Source organism: Drosophila elegans, unplaced genomic scaffold (assembly GCF_018152505.1).
Source record: "Drosophila elegans isolate 14027-0461.03 unplaced genomic scaffold, ASM1815250v1 contig_349, whole genome shotgun sequence".
NCBI lineage: Eukaryota > Metazoa > Arthropoda > Insecta > Diptera > Drosophilidae > Drosophila > Drosophila elegans.
In genome coordinates, this window is record NW_024545729.1 from 274611 (window position 1) to 298677 (window position 24067).

The window sequence follows — 24067 nt, forward strand, 5'->3', positions numbered from 1 at the left end:
AATTTTAAAATCACGACAGCACATGTAGTGACGAATACAGCAATCGAAAGGTATTGCTAAATGAAAAGAATTGCATACCAAGACTTTAGGAAAATTAATTGGTTGAGGAGAAAGGACGGTGAAAGTGACACATTAAAAAAATTTTTAAGTACAGTTCCTAAGCGGGAAATCGCTAAAAACAGCTTAACTTTGCACGGCTATAACTTCTTAACTAGTTAGCTACACACAAGTCCTGTATGTCATTAAAAAAGTATTGTCATATACTAGTCACGTTGCCTTAACATAATTTGTCTAAATAAAAGAACTTAAAATTATTTGTTTTTTTTTTTTTGTACTTTCTTGCAAATTTTTTAAAATTGTTAGAGTCGATTTTTGTTTATTTTTCAACGTTTATAGCCCTTGAGATTCCTCAACTTTTGGTGTATAACAAAACGAAAACGGCTACTTTTCCCAGTTTGGAGAAGTTAACGCTGCTTAGGCAAGGATTTCCTCCTAAAAATACACATCTATAAAAAAATGATTTTGGTTACAGGTAGAAACATATTCATTAAATAATTTTTTAATATTAATTATTGTTATAAATTTAAAACTTATCCTAATTTAAGCAAACTTATTTGAAATCAGATACTTGGAAAAAAAATTATCTACATCTTGAAATAATTTTAAGAGCAACGAAGATATTCAAATTTTAATGTTCTATATTTTTATATCCTTACAAATGGTATTTTAATTTCAGTCAGAAGGACACATTTCCGAACCTAACAGCATCATTAGGAGAGTCGATCTAGCCATGTCCGATTGTTTGTCCACTCGTATCTACGCAAACTAGCCCATCAGTTTAAAAACTATTAGTAGAAGTTGAAACAACAATCGGACGGCTATATCACACAGCTACCATGGGAACAATCGAGAAAACATATGAAAAAATATAATTTGGCTGTTTTTCAATTGATTTGAATATACTTCGATACAAAATAATGATTTATTGTTTCAGATTTACGGTTATATTTTTATTAAAATCAGACCACGATATCAAATAGCTGGTTGTAAACCACAAAAGCATAATAATTAAAATATTGTTGTTTTAAAAAATTTTAATTTTAGGAATAGTTGCAAGGGTATATGAGCATGGACTTGTCGAAGTTTGCTTCCTTTCTTGTTAGTTAAGCTTTAAAGTCTTGTCCAACGTAGTTTGTTAAAACAAAATTAGTACTGAAGTATCGGTAAAAGTTTTTTTTTTTTAAAACCATGGTCACAATATTGGGGTACTTTGACTATATTTCCAACAAAAAACTTTTGATATCAAACAAACACAACTCTTAATGAGTTAAAAAGTCGTGACGATCGCACCTTCAACATATAAAATATCTTATATCAAATTTGGTATGAAAAATGAATAAGCATTTGACAAAATAAATACATTTTTTAAATGTTCCCATTTGTCACGCTTAAAAAATGCCTGTGTAGGCAAAATACCCGGATAAAAAATACCTGGATGAAAAAGTGTTTATATCTAGTCGAATCCTTATTAACGAATTGTTTACCCCGTTAAGAGGTGTTTTTGTTTGACATATATATTTCACCAGAAAACAATCGGGTGGCGCCCATCTTCCGAACTACATTATCAACACAACAATCTTATAGCGAGCAGCACGGCACCCCCGCTGGACGAACTCCTTTTTTGAAATAGTGACGTCTCAGTAAAACATATTTGCCAATAACTTCTAAAATCTATTTTCTTCTATTTGGAATAAATGTATTTGTTGTGTCGATATATATTGTGCTCCACCCTACGCCTACGCCTTTGCATATGGAGCACAATTGTTTTTGTAAACGCGCTTGCTTATGGAGATGTGAGGGCCGGCACATTGGTAAGCTTGCCGGGCACATTTTGCTATGCACAAACAATTTTTCGTTCTTCCTTGTGGTCCAATTCGTTACTGCAATTCGTTGCAAGGCAACAACAATTACGTTGTTTTTTTATGGCTAAGTGAAACTATGTTTGTTTTTGTCTTTTCCTCGGCTCAACACTGAGAAATTTACTTGTGCCGCAGTTGAACTTTATTCCGAAACTTTCCAGAGTAATAGCTGCCATAGTCGTTTTACATTATATATATTTTCCCATAATTTTAACTGTTTTGTAAAAAAAAATACAAAAATTGTCATTTTTACACACATTTTTTAACCAGGCTAATTAACCTTAATTTGATATCAACATGTACTTACCCATAAAACTGGCAACATGTAAAGGCGTCAGACCCGATTCCGTGGTCGCGCCGATGTTGGCTCCATGTTTAATAAGTAGTTCAACTATCTTAATACGATTTTTCTTACAGGCAATATGCAGAGGAGTGAACCCATTAAGCGCACGAGCATTTGGATTTGCATTGTAGTCAAGCAAAAGTTTAGCTACTTTGACATGGCCACAGTGAGCAGCCACATGAAGAGCTGTCAAGTAATCGACGGTTACTTCGTCAACTGGAGCTTTGTTTTCCAATAGTAGTCGCGCAGCTTCATCGTGCTCTCCCTGTGCTGACATATGGAGCGCAGAAAGACCATTTTTAGTCTTTGTCAATATGGGAGCGTTTTGATGCAACAAATACTCAATCACCCCAACATGGCCCGAACGAGATGCGCAGTGAAGTGGTGTCAGACCATCCCGAGTCGCCGCATCTATTCTTGCTCCTCGAGATAGTAACAAATTACATACTGATAATTTTCCCCATTTACATGCCACGTGTAGAGGGGAGATGTTATGTTTTGCCACAAAGTTAACATTTGCCTTGTTATTTAACAACAAAGTGGCGATGTCCACGTTTCCATAATGAGCTGCTATATGCAATGGAGTAAAACCAGATTTCGAAACAATATCAGCATTGTGGTCGTGCTGAAGTAATAGTTTGGCTGCATTAACATCATTTTTCTTTGCTGCAATATGAAGTGCTGGAAGGCGAACTTTTCCGCGTACATCGTTTTCAAGCAGGACAGAAACTATTTTGTCGTGCCCCTGCTGCATTGCTACTGCAAGTGGGGTAAATCCATCTTCCGTAGATAATGACGGGTTTGCTCCATTGGCCAGTAGGATCCGACAACAGTTATCGTGGTTTTCTTGTGCTGCCATATAGAGAGGCGTGAAACCATTAAGAGACTGAACGTTTACATTGGCATTAGCTAAAATAAGTTGATTGATAACATCTTGCTGGCCTGCCAAAGAAGCAATGTGCAAGGCAGTGTTTCCTTTTTTGGTGGCATTATCCACCTTGATACCTCTCCTTAGCAATTCACAGCAAATATCCACAAATCCGTCTTTCGCAGCTAGGTGAAGTGCGTTGAGACCGTTCTGAAATAAGAATAAAATAAATAAGTTACAAAAAGTATTCCTTTGGTTTATTAACCCGTGTAAAAAACACTTAATTTAGAAAATTTGTATTTAAATCCAGGATTATCTCAATAAACAAACCTATGTCGAAGAGCAATATAATAACTTTTGAATTTAACTGAAACCATGTTGGTTGAATAAAGATGAAGATTTGAATTTGAATGTAACTGAAATTATATCAACATTCCGTTGAACCAAAAGAGGCAGAGATAATTCTGTTATAGTAGTACTGAGTACAGTTGTAGAAAAGAATAAAACGAAAGATAAGTAGTATGAGAGCACTGAAGGGTTTGTCAGTCAGTCAGTCAATTCTAGAGCACCAAGAACAGAACAATGCAAAGGCGACTTGCAGTGTTATCCTAACTTAGGAGAATGGCTTTTGGCAAACGCAGTGATTGTTAAACCCCTGAGCATACAAGTGGCCAGACCGGATGAAGCAGAGATCGCCATGGCAAGTGAAGTGTCACTTTTTTGGAAATCCAGGATATAAAATCGCAGAATATCGAAGCTGGAGATCTGGCGGAGGAAATGACGAAAAAAGCAACTCGGTTCACAGCAACAACGTGCCGAGGAGGGACAAGTAAACCGTGACCTGTTTCATGTGTGGCCAGCTGACCATATCGCAACCACATGTTCAATGACCCCATCACTGTCAAGCAAGGGCAACCCGTATGAGAAGCGAGTGGATGTGTGTACTGTCGTCGATTCAAAAAGAACCTTGTACCAAAACGGTGAACCCGTTTCTTACTTTTTTGATTCCGGAGCAGAGTGCTATTCAAAATTTCTTGAGGTTTCTCCAGTAAATGATGCTGCTTTAAATGAAAACAATTACCAGAATGTCAACATTAGACCACGCCTACCGATGGCTGCCAATCTAAATGAAGTTGCCCAGTCTTACGCTTAAACTGCGGCATCTTCCACACAGGTCAATAACCTGGCCACTTACTACTACTTATCCTCATGCTGCTGTAGGCGTTGATTTTTAACAAGTTCAGAACATAAAGAGAAGGAATAACAATAAGCGCAAAAAACTTGTGGTTGGAGTGGCACCTAATTCTGTTGAGTTACTAGTATTGCCAAATACTAAATAAATACTTGTATGTGGGAAGATTTAACGCTTCAATGGAGCCGCATGCCGTCCTTAATTACGTTTCTACTAAATTACAAGTTGACGCTAAAACTTACTACTTTAAAAATCGTTATTTTCAAGCTTGGCGTGTGTTTAATAATGAGTTTTGGCCACGCTCTGTAAAGGTAAAAAACTTTGTCTACAGAAAGAGGATCATTGCGGAGGCAGATTTAAGTGGCGGTGACCTGGCCGGATCTACAGTTACTTCCGCCTTAACTATTTCTTTAAAAACCTCCAGTAATCGGCGGCCACTGTTTTCGATGGTTTTTCTGGACATTTTCTGCATGCCCCTCATCATATTTGCCTTCTGGATTCGCAACAACAACGTCAGCTGCACACCGTGCTTAGTGCACTCTTTGGAGTTGCGATCTCATCCAATTCCATCTCTCTTTCTCTGCATCAAAAACATAACCAGCTTGAGCTTCACGTGTCCGATTTGTGTGATATTCGCAAAAGCCGACTGCTTGGCTTCAATATCGGCGCGAGTTACCGCCTCAGCAACTACCCTCGGCGGTCCGCCACCGATCCCTTACAGAACCTAAAAGATAACTCGCGCAAAGAGTAGAGTGTTAACATTAAAATTATGAATATCGCACAAAGCAAAGTTTGAAGGCTCAACCCGAGAATTTTGTTGAACTGTCGTGAGCGTAAAGAAATGAAAGAGCGCGTCTCGGAAGAGCACGCAATCCGTAATAGGAATAGAACCCAATGTTCGGCGAGGTCCGGACGACACGGACAACAAGAGCTCAAGCTGGCGATGTTGTATATTAATCGGAGAGAAGTGCGCAGAGTCCAAAATTGAAGAGAATAAAGACAGCAAGCGATCCCAGTAGCCTTTGCTGTTGCGAGATCAAACCCAGGAGTGAAGGAAGAGTGTCGACGCCAGTTGCGCCAATTTTTGGGGTGAATTGGGTGTAGATGAAATAGGAGTATGATCAGTGTGCAACACCAAAATTGTTTCCTTTACAACTGGGCTAATCCTGTGAACAAATATGATGATTCTGGCCAGAATTCATCGCAAAACACTGACTCATAGTGGTGCTCTAAGATCATGATGGATTCCTGTAGTGCTGGGATGGATGGGCTGTAGTGCTTGACGTGGGTTGCAATGGTCGGCTCAGTTGTCTGTTTTACGCCATGAATCACTTTGTTGGTTCTTATCTGGCTTTTCTTTTCTTGGCCATAGACAGTACCGTAATTTCTCCTTTATTTATCGGGAGTGCTGTAATGGGCCTTGCGAAAGTCAGTAATCTGGGTTTTCTGCTCCATTGCTTTAGAGTATGATGCCGTGAACTGGCTTAGTTCGATGCAGGCTTCAGCATCCATCCAGCCATACCCGAAAGTAGGCCTTTTTGGCTGTGCCTGGAATTCAACTGCCCTCCGGTTTTTTAGGCGTAAAATAAACATCTGTAGGGCGTCTGCTCCGACCACTGCGTTGAGAAGCGCAGGTCATTTAGAGTCGAGAGTCATAAAAATTGTATTTGTGACGAGGGTCAGTATACGCTCAAGCTTGTCATAATATTGCATGAAAACCTGGGAACGGAAATTTAAATTGCTATTCAATTTATAGGAAATATCGCAATCTAATTGAAGCAAACGAAAGCAAGGGTTATATCAAGGAAGTCACCATGAATAAACGAAAATTAATGGTATCTTTCCCAAATCGGACATTCTAATCCGAAAGCTAGCTCAAAAGTTAAGGATTGTATTTGATGCGGCAATAGAAACGGAAGGAGAGCTCTTGAATTCGAAAATATGGGTGGTCCCGATGGATGTCAATCCTTACCCGAAGTTTTAATACAGTTTAACTGGAATCTTCCATCAGGTTATAATCGACCCAACGTAAAAAAAAAAAAAAACAACCAAAAACATTTGAAGTCAAATGTTCACCATTGTGACGCACACTGGTGCCTGATTTGACCACTAAAAGTGTACTCGCCTTAAATGCGGTGCCGGTGCTACTAACAGCGCATCATATGCAGTAGCGGTGTTAATACGCTGTTTGTGAGTAGGGCTATAGGCTATACCATAGCAACAGGTATAGCAAATTTTAAGTATGAGAGTTCCCAAAAAAAGGCTCAAATTGGACAGCATCCTAGGGACAGGATGTCCCCATAAGTACGTCCGTTTTCCAATGACTACATCAGAAGCGTTGAATCTGCTCGTTAATGCTTATTTATTTACATGCCTAACGATTAGATCTGCGTACTTGTAAATAGAACACTATCACTATGCCTCAAAGACTTAAAAAAAAAGTTTTCGTAGAAACGGACTTTCTAGTTGGACAAGTCTCATTAACTGCGGTTCTAGTAGACGACTGCATTCAAATGTACAATGCTCAAAATACGTTAAGTGAATTTAAATGAAAAGCTAAAAAGTTATGAGTGAGAGAGTTTCTCGACTATTTTTAAGTGGTACGACAAAACCCGGTAGAATACGAAAATAACGAATGACTGTCAGAAAAAATAAGAAAAACTAAAGTTTTACTAACAGACCTTTATTTGTCGAGATGGCCGAAAAGTCGATAACATATATTAAATCAGCGGAAAAGTCGATAATCAGTGGTCAATTTGCGCAAAATATTTTTTTAGATCGTTATAATAATCTATTCCTAATTTGCAAAATCTGCACTTTTGTGAGCTTCTATTCCGTCTATATTCGTCCGTTCTCTTCTTTTTTCGAATAACTCGAATATTATCTAGTGTGCCCAAATTCCGTTTCACTCACTTATTCATTCCCACTTATTTTACTCATCGTTTTATTCTGTCAGATTCTACAAGCACTCATGTTAATAAAACTTCGATTCATTGTGTTCAAGGCACTCTCTCGACTCAATTCAATTCGAATACATACAGTTTAAAGTGTGTTGTAAGTGATGCAATGTAAATGCCTAGATTCTAGATTCTGACTGAAATTATAATAACATATAACCATAACATATAATAAATTATATAACCATAACAAATTCTTATTTCACGTAACCGCAAGAAATAAAATTCTCGAAAGTACATTTATTATGGTTAAATACAGAACTCTATTTCACAATAATGGAAGCTCTAGGACACGCACTCACTATACTCACAAGATATGTTATTAATATTAACAAAACAAAACAGAGAGTTCATGTCAAAGAAAGGCAATACAAAATACTTGTTCCGTTAAGTACGAGATGTTAAGGTGAGGTAAGAGCGGAGACAAGCTAGAAGCGATAAATAAACAAAGCCAAAACCCAAGGACATAATACAATTCTACTTTAATAAACAGAACTATAATTAAAGGACAATGCGATCCTGCCAGGACCAGAAGGACGAAAAGTAAATCAAAACTATAAAGTAAACCTCAGTTAATTGAGCGATTGTTAAAGTGAAAAAAATGTGTTACGTCAAGATTGTCAATCAAAGAGTAACATGCAAGACTAGCACAAAGAAAAGAAGAGGAATTAACTAGAATTCCTTGAGAAAAAATACAAGATTAGACAAGGTTCAGTTGTCTTAAATACGTCCTATTCACTCAGCAGCACGGAACTTGACTTACACATAGAAAAATTCGCATTGAAGCGAAAAAAAAAACAAATATTTTATTAATTCCCCACAATATAGTCATAAATCTTAAAAGACAACATATAAATTTCATGCGAACCTCGTGCGAGTGGCAAACCAATTGCGTCAACGAAGAATTAACAGATGACGACAGGATTGACGGAAGAGTCGCCGACGAAGTAGAAGGGATATTATAGTATTATATACAAAATAAATATTAATTAAACATAGTGGGCAAGAAACAGTCCAAAATAGAAAACCCGCTGCCAATGTAGTACATGAAGTAAAGGTATTTGAAGCAAATTTTTTTGACTGCGACCAACATTTCCTATTGATAAAAATCAAATTTCTGATTGCACACCTATTGTTCAAAATTCTTTAATACATATTAAAAGCAATTGAAGAACAAGAAAGGAAGCAAACTTCGTCAAGCCCAAGTTTATATACCCTTGCAGCTTTTGCAAAAACTGAATATTCTTGAAAACATTAAAATTATGATTTACTTGCGCATATGTTTAAAAACATTAAAGCTATGATGATTTGCAGCTTATTTATTACATAGTTCCTATGGCAGCTATATGATATCGTTTTCCGATTTTAATAAAATTAAAAGCGTAATTATTAATTAGTCAAAAAGAATTTAAAAAAAAAAATTACAAAATAACGAGAAAGAAAGCAAACTTCGGCAAGCCGAAGTTCATATACCCTTGCAGCTATTGCATGAATTAAATACTTTTGAAAACATTTAAATTATGATTTACTTGAGTATATGCTGAAAAACAGTGAAGCTATGATGATTTGCAGCTCAATTATTAGATAGTTATTTTATATATTTTTATTAGTTCTATGGGAGCTATATGATATAGACGTCCGATTTTGATAAAATTTAAACCATAATTCTGAAATAATTAAACATTGACATATGTCGAAGAACTAAACAAAAAATTAAAAAAAAAGAAAAGTTATAATTTTTTTTCATTTATTTTTCCGATTGTTCCTATGGGAGCTATATGCTATAGTCGCCCGACTTTGATGAAATTTAAACCGTAAATCGGAAATATTTAAACATTACTATATGTCGAAGAACTAAACAAAAAATTAAAAAACAGCAAAGTTATAATTTTTTTTCATTTATTTTTCCGATTGTTCCTATTGGAGCTATATACTATAGTCGTCCGATTTTGATGAAATTTAAACCGTAAATCGGAAATATTTAAACATTACTATATGTCGAAGAACTAAACAAAAAATTAAAAAACAGCAAAGTTATAATTTTTTTTCATTTATTTTTCTGATTGTTCCTATGGGAGCTATATGCTATAGTCTTCCGATTTTGATGAAATTTAAACCGTAAATCGGAAATATTTAAACATTACTATATGTCGAAGAACTAAACAAAAAATTAAAAAACAGCAGTTATAATTTTTTTTCATTTATTTTTCCGATTGTTCCTATGGGAGCTATATGCTATAGTCGTCCGATCCGGCTCGTTCCGACTCATATACTACCTGCAATAGAAAGACAACTTTTGGGAAAGTTTCATGCAGATAGCTTTAAAACTGAGAGACTAGTTTGCCTATAAACGGACGGACAGACGGACAGACGGACCGACTCTCCTAGTCATGCTGATCAAGAATATATAAACTTTATAGGGTTGGAAATGTTTCCTTCACTGCGTTGCAAACTTCTGACTCAAATTAGTAGAAGTAGTTTGATTATCTCTGACTATTTTAAACCTTTTAAATTTAGTTGAAGTTCCTGTTCTTTATTTTCACTTACCGCATTGCAACTGTTTATGTCCGATATCTCACCATTTTCAATAAAGTCGACCACTTTTTTAATGTCCCCGCTACGGGCAGCACGAAGAAATGCTATCGTTGCGTCGTTCTGTAAATAAATTATAGCTCAAGTGATTACTTAATAAAAAGATTTCTTAAGTTTGGTACGGTAAAGTCATTTTTTTTTTACTACAGAAGATTAAAATATAAACAATTGAAAGCTAATCAAAGTGTGTTAAAATACTACAAAAAAAAAATCTGAAGTGGTTCAGAACTTAATTAACAAGCGTCTAATAAGAAAGAAAGAATGCTATAGCCGAGTTCCCCGACTATTAGATACCCGTTACTCAGCCAACAAACTTCAACCTGAGTATTTACCCTACAAAACGATCGAAGTTTAGGTGGCGCCATCTGTCGAACTGCATAATCAACAATCGAAGCTAAATGCGGGCATAACCCCCACCCCCTCTAACAGTTTTGTAATTCTCTCTCTCTTTTCTCTCTTTTATCTGCTAGCAGCGACAGAACAGCGGTCGATCAGTGGCTAAGCAGCAGCAGAGGGGCGGCAGATAGCTTCATAAGTCCGAAAATAAAAGCTCGATTTTGAAAATGGAAATTACTCGGCTATTGATCCTAACCAAGAATATATATACTTTATATGGTCGGAAACACTTTCTTCTACCTGTAACCCTTTTACTCTACGAGTAACGGGTATAATAAATATCGGCCAATGTACTCTATGGGCCAGTCCCACACAGCACCGTCCACCATTTTTTTTAATGATCCGTAAGGTTTAGCCGTGCTAAAATTTCCCGGTTATTCCTTGAATAAGGAATAAACGTTACTAACCGCAAGTTTCTAGGCGATATTTAGTCGATGTTTTTTCGGTACCACTATAGGGACGGCGCGAATGAATTTGAATTGACATGCAGAAAGATGTAAAAAGCGTTCTCAAGTGACATAAAAGACAATTTGAGCAGTTTTTAAGAATAAAAATGAGAGTTTGGAAGCGATTAGAGCCTGGTGAACATCTCTTTTGAGAATTCCTGGATTGAAGATTAAACCAAGATGAGGTAACGGATAAGGATAGTTAAGATCTGTATTGGAATCGGGCAAAGAACAGCAGCTTAATTTCGGGCAACGTTCATTTGCCGCAAAATTAAATATTCCAGATAAATATTATCGATAACAGATTAAATATATTATCTTGTTTTCGTGAGTTCAGAAATTAATTATTCATTGAACTTCTGCTAATGTCCCGTTTCGAAATGTGATGTGCATCATGTGCCATTATTATTAAATTTTAAATTTTAAATTTTAAACTTTTGAGCCTGTGTTGCCTTAGGTTTCATTTTATAGATTTAATGATATGTTCGTAATGCTATTTTGACTGTTTATTGGATTTGTCGCATGCTAGTGTTATGTTTGTTAATTAAACTTGCTTAATATAATTTCCGATATTATTCAAAGGAATTGTTCTTTGAAAGTATGAAGTCCATATAGACTGCCATGGAACACAAGTGATCTGAAGAAAAATAAAAACCTGCGTAATAAATTTTACAAATGGTATTTTGCAACTAATAACTCTCTGTCTGGACTGGGATCGATACATGCAGCGCAAGTGGCAGTTGGAATTCTTAAATTTATTTCTTTACTACCAGTACATTATTGATGTCGGGGATGATCTTAAACAAAATCCTAAAGCTTTCTGGATGTTTGTAAATTTAAAAAAAAAACTATTTTTCAATAATATATCTTCATAGTCTTAGTCTATGACAATAAATAAAATCACTGTTTCCACTGAGCTGGCCAATCTTTTTGCTACGATTTTTAAATCTAACTTCGAACCTGTGAGTGGTTGGAATCATCTCGAGACGTTGAATAATATTCCGTTTTTTAATAGCATTCGCATTTTTTCCGTGTCTGATAATGACATTCACATAGTTTTAGATAATTTTGATGTCATAAATAAGCCTGAAATTAACGGAATTTCTCTTAAAAACTGTGTTTAGCCCTTTATGATTAATTTTTGAAATTTGCAAGGGGTGTTTTAAAAATAAATAGTTCACAAATCTAGGGTATGCCTTACCATTTACTGTCGTCCCATAGCTAAACTAAGTAATATTTCTAAACTTTTTGAACGGATTATTACCAAGCACATATATTTTCTAGTTAAGCCACACATTTCACCCAACCAGCATGGGTTTATGTCTGGTAAGTCTTCTACCTCAAATTTAGTTGTTTTAAGCAACTTTTTTATCAGTGAATTTCAACGTCATATTTGGACTTTAGCAAAGGCATTTGACAAAGGTTGTCATACTGCATCTAACCGGATATGTGACCGTTATCCGTAACCGGTATAAGCGAATCAAATCCGAAACCGATATGTAATGAATTTGCCTAACCGGAACCGAAATATATAGCATTATTCTATATATACCGATACCGAAACGTTAGTACCGGTTTTTTGTAAAAATGTGTTCTTTTACAAGAAAGGAAACAAACTTCGGCAAGCCGAAGTTCATATAACCTTGCAGCTACTGCAAAAATTAAATATTCTTGGAAACATTAAAAATAATGATTTACTTGCCTATATGTTTAAAAACATTTGCAGCTCAATTATTCAATAGTTCCTATGGCAGCTTTATAATATAGCTTTCCGATTTTAATAAAATAATAAGCGTAATTCTCAACTGTCAAATAATTAATTAAGTTAAAAATTAAAATCGTAAGATTTTGATGAAATTTAAACCGTAATTTTGAAATATTTAACCATTACTATATGTCGAAGTACTAAAAAAAACGCAAACTAACTTGATGCATTGGATATTCTAAAAAAAGCGATTTGATAATAAACGTCTCATTTTACAGGCTCATATAAGAGAAATTTGGGTTAGAGCGAGTGAGCTCTTAGGTAGCGAAGTTGCTGGCTCACACGGATCACATAACCTCACATCTTCGAGCAATGGATTCCCTTGCCAATAACCAAGAAATTTCATGATGCGTTCTGGTCCACGCCTTGCTTCAGAGGCTTGGCAAGAACACGCAAGCCAAGTTTGATGAGATCACGTCAACTCAGGAGCTACTGACTTCGGAAAAATTATCAATTTTTTTTGGAATGTAGATTACGCACCATGAAAATGTGGAATGGCAAGTCTAGAAAGGATGCTAGTACGCTTCAAAGAAAGATATTTGCAGGGATGTGCTTTTTTCGTAACTTAGATCACAAAATCATAACACTCTTATACATTATAGACAGTCAGTTGATCATCCTTGCCCAACAGAAAATTAAACAGCTTGCTCTAGTTATATGTAGTAGTAGTAGCTACGTATTGGCCGTCTCGTCATCCGCTTTGTCATCTCCCTCGCAGTCCAATTCGCAAGCCCTTGTATCTCAATATTCGTTTGAGTAGGTCTTACTTGCCACAACAGTTTTCCTAATCAAGAACCGTGCAGGCTCGTACATACCTTGTCGTACGCTTTTGGTATCTTGCATTGGAGACAACAGCTTCTCCACAGAAGGATACTCAGGTGACCTCATCGCAAAATCTCGAGTATGAAATTACAGAAATAGCATCCCGGATGTCGTAGGTGCGAGAATAACTGACCAACAACCTTTTTATGTATTTTTCATTGAATCGTGGAATATTCTATGGAACATTCAACTAGCTGATCCCTAATTTTTCTTGCCGCAGCGCATTGATCAGCAGGTAGGGGCGCTCCCGGAATGCCCTTGTTACAAAAGACCCATCTCGGTTGGATTCTTTCTGGTGTCGGCCAGCCGGCCCCAAAACACTCGTCGTTTATCGCAACTCATCGTCTATCGAAAAACATAAACATGGAGTGCCACCATAGAACATGCTCTTAGCTCGTTTTTGTCACTGAGCCAATTGCAAGGACGTCAAAGGAGGAGCTCCATTGCTCCAGATAGCACATCCACTAAGTTAAGGGTGGTATTTGATGGATTGGCAGCAACTTCGTCCGGTGTCTCGTTAAATGAGCTTATCCTATCCGGACCTACGAGCAATGCGTCGGCTAGCAGTGGATGAATTTGCTTCCTATATCTTTGGTGCAGCCGTAGTCCTACGGGAATTCGCAGTAGACACTACGATTTCTGGAGGCAACTCAGTGAAGAGGTTTTGAAAATCATGCATTAGACTTCTGGTCTTCTTAAGCGTGGAACCAATTCATCTGAGGTGTTGGGCCATATTCCAGGAAATAGGGAAGCGTTTTTGAAATTTGATGATGGAATGGACATAATGGACATCATTCACATTTGCCCGCCATATTGGATCTGGACGCCACACAAAGCGCTCAGTATTGTCAACGATAGCAAGATGTTACGACCCACTAGGGCTAGTCGGGCCCACTCAAACAAAGGCAGAAATAATATTGCAAAGGATGTGGAGAGACAAGTTGCAATGGGATTGTCGGAGTTTTGCAAGAAAGTTGCTGAGGTCGGATACGGAAAATTTCCTCGTTATGTGTTGCAGTCGGAATCAAGGGTTGAGATCCATGCCTTCTGTGACGCCAGTCTTCTGGCCTATGGCGCCTGAATTTGTGCTCGATCGTTTAAGGAAGGAGTAGTTAAGGTACATTTAATTTACTAAAAATCTAGGATAGCTCCTACAACTACGTTAACCGTTCCCAAATTGGGACTTTGCACCGCTGCCTTGCTTGCACATTTGGTCAACGATATAGTAAATCTAAAACTGTACGATTGTCGGTTTTACTGCTAGTCGGATTCTTCTGAAGTGCTATCATGGCTTCGCGAAGAGCCATCAAAGTCAAATGTTTTGGTCGCAAATAGGGTCGCAGCCATACATCAGCAAACAAAAAAAAAAATTCGCAATATATACGTACAGCTTTGAACCCGCAGACATGCTTTCAAAGGGAGCTTCACCACAGGAAGTGTTGAAGTCAAGCTTATGGATGCATTGTTTATCCACCGGGAGAAGGGAATGCGGCCTAAGCCGTTTCTTCCAGAAAAAAGACTTTCTGATACACTTTACAAAGTACTGCTGGCCTTTGACTGTTCTGATATGTCTCTTGGATTTAAATGCATACATTCTTTGCAATGCAACGAATTTTTGGATATGTATACCAATTTATCAACAGGATACGATCACCTGACGTTGGATATTCACCGAGGGACTGATATATTAATTCGGATAGTTCAGAAGGCACAGTTGGTTCAAGAGTACAGGGCCCTGCTTAAGGAAAAGACTGTAGAACCTTCAAGCAGCCTGTCTTCATTTTCACCCTTTCTGGATGAACATGGAGTAATTCGTCTAGGCGGTCGACTTCGAAACTACAAACTCAGTTTTGAGACTCGTCACCCCATAACATTTGGTATCATCAATTACTTTCATCGAAGGCAGTATCATGCAGGGCCGCCATCGCTGCTCGCTCTTATACTGTTGCAGAATGCATTATTTGTTGTAGAGCAAGGCCTCGTCTCGTCAAGCAAATCATGGCCGATCTGCCGAACGGCGCGTTCAGGATGCTCACGTATTTTCGCTGCATTTGGTTTGACAATGCGACTAATTTTGTAGGAGTCAAGTCATTACGGCAACTATTCGGAAGCCAGCTGCACGAAAACAAAATACATGATCTTTGCCTGCCAAGCGGCTTTGATTGGCGTTCAATACCTCCTCGCTCACCTCATTTCGGAGGTTTATGGGAGGCAGTCAAAAAAATCGCTAAGTACCATTTGTTTCTCTCGTTGGGAACATCCATCCTTGGTTTTGACGAGCTTCGCACTTTGGTATACCAAATCCATGCTTTAATTAATTCGCGTCCTCTTGCACCACTTTCAGATAATCCTGACCATCTTAGTGTCCTTACTACAGGACTATTTATTATTGGGTGCTCACCCTCTGCGTTTGCTAAGCCGGATCTCTCCGAAATTAAATACAACTGCTTAGATTGTTGGCAGCAAAATACGTTTATTCAGCAAGCCTTTTGGAAAAGATGGAGTGAAGAGTACTTGTCAGTACTTCAACAGCGTTTCAAGTGGCGCTCAACGGAACCATTGGTCAAGATCACGGGCGTCGTATGCATCAAGGATTTCACCTCCGCTGAAATGGTCGTCAAAGACAGGGGGGATGATGCTTGGAGCTGCAGCTGACAAAAAGAGCGACTTGTGAATCGCTCAATAAGAGAGTGTTAAACCTCTCTTTCGCCTCTGTCTGCTAAAAATTTTATTGGAGTCACTTGCATTTCAAACTCCAACAATCGCAGAAGCTTCTAAGCGAAAAAAAATTTCACGGCAGCCCACGAAAATATAATAAACTAAAATAAAGCAACACTTGAATTTGAACTTAACTATTGTGTATTAATTATTAACTAATTCAGAAATTGAAGAAATACACATATTTTGTATTTATTACCTCTGATGATCTTGAAAAAAGTTCTGCTGTCAACGCGGGACTGCGGAAAAAGACGCCGTAATTGCCAAGTTTAAAATATTTTTTTATAAAAACAAAATCCTTATTAAATATGTATCTTTAAAACAAAAAAAAGTTTGAATCAAAATTTTTTATTTATTATAGAACGACATTTTTTGAAAACAAGCTGCTTTTGTTCGGGGAAAACCATGTAGTCCATTCAGTCTGCTCTTATTTCAATTAATTTAACAGACCCTTGCCGTCTTGTTTCAGCGGATGCCGTCTCGTTCATTTAACCTTGAACACAACGGGAAAATTCAGGCTAACTCATTTTAAATGACCTTCTTGCTGGCAACCTAGATGCAGATTTAATTAGTTGTAGGCAGTAAACATTGTTCTGGCAAACAAATAAATAAACAGATTTAAAAATATCTGCAAGTAAGAGAAAAATACCAGTGTCATCCGAGGCATCCACGTTTATCAGTAAATAGTGCGGTAGAAAAGCACTGGTACTTATCAGATATAGTGTAGAGGATATTATAAAAATATGCAACAGCAATAACTCCGAATAATTATTTCGCCCAAAACACAACCTTAGCTATGGCTTTATTGGAGATCTCACGAAACGGAAAAACAATTTTAAGAAAGCTGTAGGGTAGGATGGTGAGAATCTTCAGCAAGAGATAAAATAGGTAGACAAGACACAGCAGCGTCACAGTTGTCAGATACAAAAGTCAAATCTAAAAGTTGCTGCAAATGTGGAGATATTCAAAAAGCTTTGGAATAGTCGACAATTTAAATACACCTCTATAATTCTTGGCATCCAACCATTTTTTTGAAAAGGAAGTACAAATGACTATTTCCACAAATGTGGAACTTGGAAGGTTTCAAAAAAAAAAAGGGTTCGCACAGAGCTTCCGCGCAATAACTAAAAACGCAGACAGGAATTTTATCGGGCCCTGGTGAGTAAACATTCTTTTATGGTGGGACAGAAAACTAGGTTCGATTTGGAAACAGTGTAAGAACAAGGCTACGTTGAATGAACTGTCGTTTGAAAAAAAAAATAATGACTAATCTGTTTTTTAAAACGACAGCAAGAAAGGAGAAATATTAGATTTACGCTTAGTGTTAACAAAGTTAATAAACTGCTTAGGATCCTGCGAGAACTGCACCATACAAAGGTTTTTATAATTTGTATAACACTGAACTTTAAGGACGGTGAATCTTGACGGACCACTTCAAAAAAAAAAAACATTGAGAACTGGTTTGATTTTATTTATCATTAAGTCTGGACGTTATATTTCATAGGTATGTCAGCTCTTTGCTAAGCCAAGTTAGTTTGTAGGAGATATACGGATAGTACCAAGGAACACAAAAATTAAAAACGATTTTGTTGCAGAATAAAAATAAACTAAGGGAATCAGCCATTGCATTGCATGAGTAGAGATCGGACCGATCAAAGACAGATATCAAATTATAATTTTTTTTGTTTGCATTTACATTTTATTTATTGAATCTTCTCCTTAGGAAAACCAACAAAAAGCTAAAACTAATATTCTCTTAAATATCTTAATTTTGATTTATATGCATATTAAAACGATGCTTTAAAATTGATTATTTGTTTTTTTTGTTTCACACATTCGCGAAGAAAGTGACAGGTAAAGCGATAGCACAAACCGTGTGACCAATATTAAGCGTGTGCATCGTAGTTGCAAACTATACACAAGTTAAATTAAAGTGATCAAACTAAAATGAAAATATATGTTGAAGGTATATACATTGTGTTTTTGTAATTTTTATTTGAATTGCATTGTTTGTGTGTTTTTATCAAAACATGTGCGTAAACCATAATTGTTTTTGTATAACTTAAAAAAAAATCTATTTTCAGATGGAGTAAAAATTGTTTTGCCAATGACGCCCTTCAACGAAACTTTTTTTTTTTAATTTTTCAATATTTAGGTATTCCAAGTTATGAAAATAAGCTGCAACAATTTGCTACACTTAATGTAATCAAGCATTCAATATCTCCATCTCGCCCAATATTTCTATGTTTTTGTGTCGTTTTTTGTTCGCTTCTTATTGATTTTTCGTGTCGTTTTTTTGTGCGTTTCTTACTGATTTTTCGTCATTGTTTTGTGCGTTTCTTACTGATTATTCGTGTCTTTGTTTTGTGCGTTGCCAATTGTTGTATTTCATTGTCAGTGTTTGTTTTTGTATTGCATTTTTTTATTTTTTAATCTGGTACTTATCAATTGCTATAGGAACATCTTATCAGTGCCAGATTTCGGGCAATTATATTTTGAATTTTTGGTGCGCTAGCAAGGGTTCAAGCGCTAAATAATTTCAAGAAATTTTTAATTTACTACTATCTTACATCGAAAATCACGGCTATGCATTTGACCAACTTTACTTAAATATGGTTTAAAAAGAATTTCTTCATTTAATAATGGATGTTCCCGGAATAAAAACTATATTAAACGAAAACACTCCGATTGGCTTTCCAAAACCGACAAGTTTGCAAGCCGCAGCAAACGCAGCAAATCGTGGTCGCCCAAGAATCAACTATGCAGAATGTTCTCAAAGGACAAAACGTCGTCGAATTGCAGAAATTACAAAACAAAATGCGTCCGCAGGCGATGACTTACGTTCCGCAAGCCATCAATATTACCAGCCAAAATTTCTGCTGTAATAGATCTTATAAAAGATGCAAATTTAACAAAGCATCAGTATATGCTAATAAGAAATTTATTAACATAACAGTAGACGCGCCAGCACACGACAAAAAAAAAATAATTGTGACAGAACTTGCTGCTGAAGTAAAGCTCCAGACCTAATTAAACCATACAGCCACAAGAAGTTATTGAAGAAAAATTTGGAAAAATCCTCGCCCATCATCCACACGATTCTGCCGCCCCATAAGATTTCAATGTATAAAAGAATCCGAATGAATGTTCTAAAACTAAAATAGACAATCTATTACCCACCCAGTATAAGCTAAAGAACAAAGTTATAAATGTTACTCATTTGCTGCAATTGACAATGGTTGACGGCAATGTTTGTAACGCACTTTCCCAATCGTCGTCAGCCAAATGTTGTATTTGTGATGCTAAGCCAACCGAAATGAATAACATAAAAATCTGCTTAGAAGGAACAGTTCATAAAGATTTTGGGTTATCTCCGCTGCATGCTTATATTTTTTGAATACTTCATACATATGGCTTACAGACTTCCAATAAAGCAATGGCAAATAAGATCGATGAAGGAAAAGCCACAGTGCGGAATCGAAAAATTGTAATTCAGAAACAATTCCGACAAAAATGTGACTCATCGTTGACAAACCAATGATGGAAACTCACACCGGGAATTTTTCAAAAACAGGAGGTTGCCAGCCGAAATAACAGGGTTAGATTACGCATTACATACAGCTGAGCAATTAACTAAACAATACGCGTGGTACTATATTCCAGCTACAGTTCATAAAGTTTTGATACGGGCCTGATATAATTAAAAACGCTTTAGTTTCCATTGGCGAATTTTCGGAGGAAGTGGCTGAGTCAAAAAATAAGAATGTAAAAACACTTAGAAGGCAGCACACACGTAAAATTTCACGTGTGCTTACAAATACTGATTTATTTATAGATTACTGTTAAGTTCGGAACCCTATATATCTGGACAAAAAATATTTAAAAGCAATAATTCCATTTTAGACAAATCAGTTTATGATTTGCTTGTTTCTTTGTTTAAATTTACAGTTTTTTTATAATCAACTTATGGTTTATTACAGTAAACTATTGTTATTGTCGTTTAAATTTATATGAATATTCTTTTGTTATTTAATGATGTATTATTATATTTTCAATATATAAAATTTTAATTTTTTTATATTGCATTATTAGTTGAATTATTTATATATACATTTTATTTATGAATCTTTTCCTTTGGGAGACAAACAGTAAGTGTATTAAATCTTGAATTAAAAAGCTAAAATCAAGATGACTGACGCAAGATTAAGGGGCACTAATAACTATTGCTGAGCTTGAAGGTCATTGCATTAAACGGGTGCATCCGTGCTTAGCCCCTGGCGAGATGGTTCGGATAAAAAGTTAGATTGGTGTGATAAGTCACTTTTTGTTCCGATGTTTCATCTTTTAGGGATAGAATACCCAGATCTCTGCAAATTTTCTCGTTCCGAACATATCATGGATTTTTGATAGAAGTGCTGTTGGGCATCTGGACCGACTAATGATCGCGGTATCGCCTGCGAATGTAGATGATGTTAGACGCCCGTTTGTTGGAATATCCGATGTGTATATGACGAAAAGAATTGAACCAAGGGCGCTACCTTGAAGAACTCCATCTTCTTTAACGTAATCGTCAGCTATTGTATAGTCGCATCTTAGTGAAAAGACTCTACTGTAGAGGTATGAATCAAGTAACTTGAGGGTGTATTCAAGCAAAATCGTTTTAATTTCATACATTACCCCATCAAGCCAGACTCGGTCGAAAGCCTGTACGACGTCAAGAAATATTGCACTGCAGTATTTTCGATACTCGAATGCTGTTCGTACTTCTGATGTTATTCTGTTGAATTGCTCTCTCTCGAAAGCCAAATTGATGTGCCGGGATAACGCTTAGATATGGGAATATACGCGTCAGAAAGCATTTTCGAATAGTTTTGAGAGACACGAGAGAAATCTTTGCCAAGCTTCGGTATCATAATGATTACGGATTTTTTCAATTTTTTTTGGAAGTAGCCAAGTCTAATGAATCCGTTGGACAATTTACAAAAGGCTTCATTTGCTAATGCAAAATATTAGTACAACCAAGAAAAAGTGAAAACCCATACAATTTATATCCATTAAAAATGTTGTATAACTTTACACCAATATGAACTTAAAAATTTGCTTCAAAACTGTGTAATACTCTAGCACATGCAATTCGACAGTAACAGCTAACTTAACAGCAGCAAGGCTTAACAGTTTTCTGTTATATAACCCATCCCTAAGGAGTGAGGGAAGTCGTCGGGAATTCCCGAGGATTCCCGGGGAATTCTCCATACAAAACGGCGACGAATTTATATAAAGCATTCGTTTACGGTGAGGATTCCTGATGGAATTCCCGGTGAATTTTTTCAGAAATTTCTGGGGAATTGAATTAAGAATTTTTTTTAATTCCCCCAGGAATCCATAACTTCAGTGGGAGGCAAATTCCCGATGAAATCCTCAGGAATTCCTGATTCCTCAGGAAACCCTGCTAAATTAACAAATAAAAATTTAATTCAATTACTTTTTATTTCTAATTTAATTTTCTTTTTTATTTAAATTTTTTTTCATTATTTTAAACACGATAAGGCTTCCCTTCTCCTCCGGCTGCTGGTCTTTCAACGAACTTATGATATCTGCAAAAAAAAACATCAAATAAATAAATCAAAATAAATCACATTAATATTAAATAACTGCACTTACCTAATTAATTTAAAATCTTATTAAGATTTTACTATTAAAAACACTTTTTTACTCAAGCTGTAGTCGAATTCAAGTGCAAACGGAATGGGGAAAAGGGAAACGAAACCAAAAATTCTGACACGCGCGTGCCAGGGTATATTAGATCAAAACAGTGGTTGTATTTACAAACTACATTAGGCAGATAATCAAACATGACCATTTTAACGTTGCCTTTAGCAACTTTATAAAAATCAATCAATAAAAATCATTTAAGTATATTCTTAAAAATAAAGAATTATTCTTCCCCCCATCCATCCCTCTCTATCATTTTCGGCCGCTGCTCCGAATTACCTCGAAAAAACAACAACAAAAGAAGTTCGAACATCTACAGTGACAGAAGTGCCGGCAGAATTTTGTTTGCCTTCTTATTTCGAACTTCGCTAGACCAAGCACATGCGATTTGTTTTTGTTTTTTTCGAACATGCCGCAAAAAAAGGCCAGGAAGAGAATTTCAGTACTGAAGGGTGCTTTCCTTCGCTACAATTACTCAGTAACATTATTTAAAAATAAATTATTAGTAAGCATCAAAAATCGGCCACTCATTAAATATTTGCAGGTATATAATAGGATAATATAAAACTTTTTAAAAAGCTTTTCTTGAAGTAAAAAAACTCTAGGTCTTAGTTGGTTATAAATCTTTATAACACAACTTTTTGATAACTTTCTTCACACAGCACTCCCTCGGGAGTGAGCCCCAGACTCACATTGGACTTGCGCTAGTTTCGTCTGCATATCACCGCAGACTCTTCAGCTATCTCTGGGTACAGCAGCTGAACGTCTAAGACTTATCTTGGGCTCAGATCAGATTTGAAAGTTTAGCACTCGAATGTGTAAATATGTATTGAACTCATCCAAACTTTTTCAGTTGCAATTTTAATTTTTGTTTACTCACTTTTTTAAAAAAAAAAATGATGTATGTAAGTATTTCTATTGCTTTTAACTATATAAAGTCTAATCTAATATATTAATAACAATAACAAACAAATCAAGATGGGGGCACTACTATTATTTGGGACGCAGCTGTATACATATTTCAAATCAAAAAAAAAACATTTTTCGAATTACAAAACCATTTATGGAATACAACCAAAATGTCACCCTTTAATTAATCCTTTAATTTAGTAGCTTGAGCTCGGAGTTACAGAGATTCTTCACTACCACTGACTTTAAATATAGTAAATAAAGAAACACAAAATAACAGATTTTTGAAATGTTTAATTAAAAGTCAATTTCAATAAACTCTAAATAGTTTAGTATTACAGAACATTCAATCGTTGTATGAAATGGATAAGGGAATTGAAAATAACAAACACTGTTACACGAACTGGGGTTACACTGTTATTATGTGGACCGCAACTGTACATACATGTACATACATACAAATATACAGCTGCAATAATTTCATTAGGCATTAATTAACTTTAACGAAAGAAATTATACAACTGAATACGCCCATGTGCCTATCTAACCCATGTATGTATCTAGTTTATAAAGCCAAAATAGATTGTTTACCTGTTTTATATTTCCATTACTTTTGTCTGAGGTCATCCCGTTATTTATACTCATTGTTTGGGCACAATTTTCACTAGTTGATTTAATTTTATTCTCGACTCGTACCTCACCAAGTGTCATGATTGCGGGTTAAGACCTGAAAATTACACGAAAATTCAGTATATGTTTATGTATGTATGAAAAAAAGTAAACATATTTTGAATTGTTTATGTTTGTGCATATGTACATATGTAGATAAGTTAACATGTACATATGTATAATACAATGAATTCCTAATTTCGTACAATTTAAGTACATATATGTATACATATGTGTCCATACGTATGTATATTATATAGACTTTAAATTTTTGCAGAATGATTGATGGAATGACGTCATCAAGTATAAAACTGTCTCGTTATTATAAATTTGTGTGTTATTATAGAGTATAAGAAACACAAATATTTCAGTATTAGTAATATCCTTGGTACTTAATAATATTTAATTTTGTATTTACATTAACAATCCAAACGAATGTTTCACTTATTTTGGTGAAAGTAGTTCGATAATTATAAACTTACTTATCGTTTTTGTACCATATCCAAATTCCTTCAATACAATCAGTGCTGCCCGTCCCGTAATTTTTCCGTTAAAATCTAGTTTTCGAAAAATTAATTTTATCTAGTTTCTATAATCCCTAATCGACTTAATATTTCAGGGGGATATGTATTAACAGCTTACTGAGTAATTATATATTATGAATTTCCGTTTTAGGTGATGGGTTTTTTACTCAAAAAAAATTTAAGAGGGAATGTATGTTCCAGTAAGTTTTCGAGTTATTTGTTATTTGTTAAAGAT

General features: G+C 35.8%; 1 protein-coding gene across 2 annotated transcripts in view; it reads right to left on the minus strand.

Annotated features, from left to right (window-relative positions):
- LOC108134960 (ankyrin-3) overlaps nucleotides 1-23809 on the minus strand; it is a 36248-nt gene extending 12439 nt beyond the window's left edge. Inside the window, exons 1-4 of one of the 2 annotated variants that reach the window (XM_041708676.1) lie at nucleotides 23791-23809; nucleotides 23231-23366; nucleotides 9827-9934; nucleotides 2227-3340 (exon numbers count right to left, since the gene is read on the minus strand). In XM_041708676.1, coding sequence (XP_041564610.1) covers nucleotides 2227-3340; nucleotides 9827-9934; nucleotides 23231-23350 — 1342 coding nt within the window. In that variant the 5' untranslated portion in view covers nucleotides 23351-23366; nucleotides 23791-23809. Of the gene's footprint in view, nucleotides 1-2226; nucleotides 3341-9826; nucleotides 9935-23230; nucleotides 23367-23726 lie in introns of both variants that reach the window. The other variant, XM_017255484.2, reaches the window with a different exon arrangement.
- Between the last annotated feature and the right edge of the window lie 258 nt (nucleotides 23810-24067).